The sequence below is a fragment of the Temnothorax curvispinosus genome, unplaced genomic scaffold (assembly GCF_003070985.1).
Source record: "Temnothorax curvispinosus isolate PA1 unplaced genomic scaffold, ASM307098v1 QBEX01009182.1, whole genome shotgun sequence".
In the NCBI taxonomy this organism is placed as follows: Eukaryota; Metazoa; Arthropoda; class Insecta; order Hymenoptera; family Formicidae; genus Temnothorax; species Temnothorax curvispinosus.
This window is the reverse complement of record NW_020218962.1, coordinates 1,504-7,605: the sequence shown is the minus strand read 5'-3', so window position 1 is coordinate 7,605 and position 6,102 is coordinate 1,504. Positions and strand designations below refer to the sequence as shown.

The 6,102-nt window shown below is 28.1% G+C and overlaps 1 protein-coding gene across 1 annotated transcript; it reads left to right on the top strand.

Moving 5' to 3' along the window:
- The first annotated feature begins 2,442 nt into the window (after positions 1–2,442).
- LOC112458734 (odorant receptor 13a-like) lies at positions 2,443–5,546 on the top strand. The gene is made up of 7 exons (XM_025022489.1): positions 2,443–2,510; positions 2,885–3,154; positions 3,558–4,026; positions 4,312–4,411; positions 4,517–4,642; positions 5,058–5,213; positions 5,456–5,546. The coding sequence occupies exons 1-7, from the start codon at positions 2,480–2,482 to the stop codon at positions 5,504–5,506; spliced, it is 1,203 nt and encodes a 400-aa protein (XP_024878257.1). The 5' UTR covers positions 2,443–2,479; the 3' UTR covers positions 5,507–5,546.
- The last annotated feature ends 556 nt before the right edge of the window (positions 5,547–6,102 follow it).

Sequence of the window (6,102 nt, the reverse complement as noted above, 5' to 3'; positions counted from 1 at the left end):
GCGCCAGATTCGAATAGAAGGCATTACTTTCGTACCGACCTTCGTATTTATACAATTACATTAGTAAAAAATTAAAATAAAATTATATAACCTGTACTAATGTATATATGTATCAATATACGTACATTAATATTCATGGGAACCTATGTTGAAATAATACGTGTATTTATACGTTACATGTACACAATTGTTAAGTGTGAAGCTGTATATCGTGCAATATGCGATCTTGAGTGGTACAAATTGGAATCAAGAAAAGCGAGGAATCTTATTTTGTTAATGGTACGAGCCAACGAACCGTTTTGCATCACAGCAGGAAAAATTTTTCCCTTAACAATGGCTACATTTTGCAGCGTAAGATATAATAATTTCTAGTTTAACTTTTTGCTTTCGTACCAAATACAATTTAACTTATTTCCCTATTTAACACATTCTGTGCCGCCGTGGATGGCCCACGCTGTATTTTTCGATGTGAGTGCATAATTATGATCTATGGTGCAATATTGGTATTGTAGTCCATAATATCATACCATGCCGCTCTGCGATCATGTTTTTGATTTGAGATATCGAATCATTACAATCTTTTATTTCTTACTTTATTTAAGAATTATCGATTAATATATAGAAATGTTAACAAGCTGGGCACAATACAAGAAATTTAACTACAAAAGTTTTAATATTTTTTAAGCACTATCCCAACTGTATTCACTTATATCCTGTTTTAACGTAAAACAGCATTATGTATCACTTTAGTTATAAAATATTTATTGATTAAATAATTATTAATAAACATTTGTATAAAATATCAATTTTATTAAATAATTAACTTGAAAAGTATATATTCTTGCTGTGTTCTGAATAGCATTTAGCCACATTAGACGTTCATCATTATAACAATAACAATTTTTTACTCATTATAAAATACATTTTATTTTACAAATATAATAACCATGCCGCATTGGTTACGGATAATCTACGTGGACGACAAATGAAATTGGTCCGGCTCGGAACATGTTAATTTTGATCAAAAGCAGTCAATTACTAAGCAAACATGAATGTAAAAAATTGTTATAATTATTATTATAACATAGTATAAAAGTGTAACTAAAGTTATTTTTGCGAATATTTTTTTCCATATTATATCTAAATAATAATGATATACTTTCTTTCAGCTTTTAAAAACGTCGGCTGGATATATATCGTTTTTACTAGCAAAAGGAAGTTGAAAATCACGTTAATATGCTTTTATTCAGTCATTCCATAGAAAAGACAAATGTATATGCAATAAAATATTTTCAAACAAAAGCTAATAATTATGTCTAATTATGATTAATAAAAATAAAGTTTCGTGTTATTTACATCGATGTTTATTATTTATTGGAAATTATATTATTATGTATCTTGATAGGTGATAGTTTTCAATATTTATTAGGAAAATAATTCAATCAAGTTCAGAGGTTTCTTTTGGGGGGGGGGGGGACACTTTCAAACGATTTAAATAATTTTTTAATTATCAGTAGTTTTTGTGTGTATAACTAAATTTGGTGACAATTATAAATCGATGTAAGATGGATCAACCTATATAAATATTTCGATGAGATTATTACTGTTTGCTCTAATTTTAGCAATTAAAGAGATGAAAAGAAGACGGATAAATGCTCAACGTAAACGTTTACATTATTTATGTCAATGTTGTATTCGTGTTGTATGTAATAATCAGTATAGTATTTCTTAATACATGAAATTTGCATTTGCTTAATAATCACATTTTTTTTTTAAATTTTATGTGAAAAAATGTTTTGAGTTCTGAAATATAAAATAAGTGAACTAATTATATATTTTTTATTTAACAACATTTCAAAACTTGCACATAACATTATTTATTATGACCAACATAAAACAATTCTCATATAATAATGATAATAACTTGATATAGTAAACGTCGTTTTCGTATTATACTCTATAACTCTATATGATCGCATCGCGTTTATTACCTTGCAGAAAGTTAAAATTCGAAATATTCCAAGAAATATTCTCACCGATGTAGTTTATGAACTGCATCTTTTTTACAGCGTAATCGGCTTTCTTTTCCATGCAAGTTTTTTGTCCCCTTGTTGCCTCTACAGAAGGTCTATTAAAAATTCAACGACACGTCGTTGTCGTTGGTCACAAAATGATATGCGTGACAGAACATTATGGAGTTGGAAAAACTTGTATAACAAGTTCGATGAACATGCTACGACCCAACATATCTCCCTGTTTATTAGTACATAGGCATTAATATTTTTGTGATCAATTCTTATGCCCGTAAAGTTTTGTACGAACTGAAAAAACGCTATCAACTGGGGAATAGAGTATTTGTAATATTTAATACATTCTTCAACGTAGTAACCATCTGTTATATTCACATTACGAGCATGCGTGTTAACCACTTTGCGCAACGAAGTTGCAATAACTGAATTTTTCCACATTAGTCTTCGACATGTACGTTACCGAACATTCGGGTTACAGAGGTATCGAGCATTTATCATGTATTATAATAATTTTCGAATTATAATGAAAATTATAGATAATGATCTTTGTGCAAACTTGTGAATTACAGATTTTTTTTTACTTACGCATAAACTTTTTTTTTCACATTATACATGTTCAGAATTTTTAATCGTGAATTGATTTAATATTTTGATCAGAGACTTTTAAGTTTTATATGAAAAACCATAGCCTATATTATACTAAAGTCTTAGTGCTTCTCAAATTATTAATTTTCAGAATTTTTTAAATATTTCTTATATCTATAACAATATTAAGTAGATATAATAAATTTAAATTAATTTGATATTATAATATTGTCAAACATTTTAATTTTGTAACATTAAAACATCGCTAGATTTTGTGTGGGCAATTGAACTGAATCGACTCGGTTTGGAACTGATCGGTTTATGGCCAAGGACCAATGAGACAGTTAAGAATACCTTCGTTTCTGATCTTCGTGTGGGCATGATTTTCTTTGTAATAACTTTCCTATCCATTATTCCTCTTTTATGCTCCTTTGTACAAGTTTGGGGCAACATGATACTTATGATAGACAACCTCCAAGTTACTTTACCTTTAATAGTGGTTTCGCTGAAACTTGTCATCATACGATGGAAGCGTACAGGTATGTCTAAAATTAATATACAGTTTAGGTTTAGACTTTCTCGTTTTTTGCTTCTTCGCCGAATTATTTATTGTATTTAATTTCTAAACTGTATTTTAGTAGGGTAAACTCGGGTAAGATGGCCATACAGGAAAGATGGCCAACCTATGTTCTTTTAATCTAGCTCGCCATGAAACATCGAATGGCCAACATGGGTTGGCCATCTTTCCTGTATGGCCATCTTATGCAAGTTTACCCTATATATCAGGATTGATGGTAAATTAATAAATAATGAAATATATTAATAAATTTTTTATTTATTTAAGAATAAGTAATTATAGAGCTTGCTAAGTATATAGGTTTATACTTTTTCATATAAATTGCTAATGTTTTTTTATACGTACAAGTTTATAACATTTTCAAGCTGTTGTACTTCTCGTAAATATGATGGCGGAAGATTGGATGAAATTAAAGATAGACTCAGAAAGAGACGTGATGATAAGACGAGCGCGAGCGGCGCGATTGATCGTAATCTGTGGATATTTTTTGATGATATTCGTATTCGTCGTGCTCATCGTTCTTCCTTCTTTCGGTCTACACTTCAGATATATAACAAATCTTACGAATCAGGAAAGACTGTTACCATTTCAGGCATATTACTTCTATAACACAGATAGAAGTCCACAATTTGAACTTGCGTTTGTGATTCAAGCTACGACGATGTTTGTAGGCGCAATAACTTATACCTCGGTAGATGCCTTTCTTGGACTTACGATCCTTCACATCTGTGGCCAATTGGAGAATTTCAAATATCGATTAGACAATTTGGTATCGTGCAAGGATTTCGATAGCACTCTGCGCATTAACGTAGAGACTCATTTACGGATAATAAGGTATTTCCATGGTTTATAATTGTCACAATAGCGTCACGATAACATTACAAACGATAGATATTAGTAGTCATGGTATAAGAAATTTTGTTAATTCTTTCTTAATTAATTCTATTTTTTATGATATCTCTTTTTCTCTCTCTTTCTTTTTGTATGTGAACTATTTAATGTAATTCTTTCTGTGTTCTACGTATTTATATTACATTAATAAATACAATTCTTAAACGTACCAACATGTATTTTGTTTCATTGAATATAAAATCTTTCTAAACATATTTACATTTATAGATTTGCCAGTAAGATTGAAGATATATTCACTTTAATGATGTTGGGACTAGTATTTTATTTTGGTATTTTATTTTGTCTATTTGGATTTCTATTGGTTACTGTAAGTGTGAATGAAAAGAGAACCTAAAGAATGTATATTAATTATGTAATTAATTAAAAATATAATTTTATTAATTAGCAGTAATTAGCAAGATGTATTATCCAGGTGATTAATGGAGACGAGATAGGTGACATATCTCCTTCACGAGTATGCTTTTTGGTGATTGGAATCTTTACTCTATTGGCGCATACATTGCTTTATTGTGGTGCAGGGGAAATTATGGCAGAGCAAGTAAGTTGTAATATTTATAATATACTCATTAATAAATAAAATATAAACTTAACACTTTTTAGTTTGTTTTTAATTTACATTGTAATCAATTTACACACACACACACACACACACACACACACACATTTATACGTATATAAAATAACAAATAGCATTATAACGGTGTTATAAGCTCGGTAATTCGTGTGTAGCTCAATAACTATTTTTATATACTTTAAATAAAATTAGATTATCACTTCTCAGATTTTCTTTACTTTTTTCTTATTTTTATTTTTAGATACAAACAAAGAATTAGTTAAAAATTCTAATTAATTTTAATTTATATTTATGGAATGTACTAAATGTTTAAATTTTATTGAATATAATAAAAATACTGAATCAACGCATTTATTCATATGTGTTTATACGTATCAAGTGTGAAGCAGTATACCACACTATGTGCAATCTTGAGTGGTACAAATTGGAATCAAGAAAAGAGAAAAATCTTATTCTATTAATGATACGTGCCAATGAACCTTTTCGTATCACTGCGGGAAAGATATTTCCACTAACAATGACCACATTTTGCAGCGTAAGATTATTAACAATTTAAATCTTATATAAATAACTGTTTATATATAAAATTTATGTATCGCTACTAATTAATACTTATCACTAATCTCTCCTCTGAACAAGAAAATGATTATATATTCTGATATTTACATATATGTATATATTTGACTTATTTGATATATTCCAAAAAATTAAAAAGTTATTAAAATTTTACATTACTTTCTACTTTATATTATTTCTAAATTAAGAAATATTTTTTAGCTATTAAAAACGTCAGCTGGCTACATATCATTTTTACTAGCAAAACGCTAGTTCATGAGAAACGTATGGTATATTACTTATTCGGAAGTAAGCTAAGAAAATAGGTATAAATAAAGTAATTAGAAATAATTTAATAATTATGTTAATCAGGGTAGGAGTAAATTTGTTATTGATTGTAAATTATATATTGTGAATGGATGTAACGTTTATCAAATATTCTGATTTAGAACGTGCTCTTAAACTCATGACGTGTCTTCTTATCAGTTAATGAACAAGTCAATAATCAGATAAACATATTTTACATATATTAAAATTATTATAATAAATAATATTTTTATGTAGTTATAAAATTGTTCACGATAGAACACAATACGTAATTGTATTTTAAAAAATAAATGCACATAAATTTATTAATAATTGTTATAATTATTGAAGGACAATTTAAAAACTTTTCTGATAAGAATGCATTGCAATATAATAATAACGATATTATAGTTCTATAGATCCAATGGTACACGCACTTCACATTTATTTACGATATTATCAAGAAATGCATATGTCTCTTCAATAGACATTCACAGTTTTCATATTGCTTATAGGACACTCTCTCTATATGTATATCCTTTTCCTCGCATCGCACTATTTCT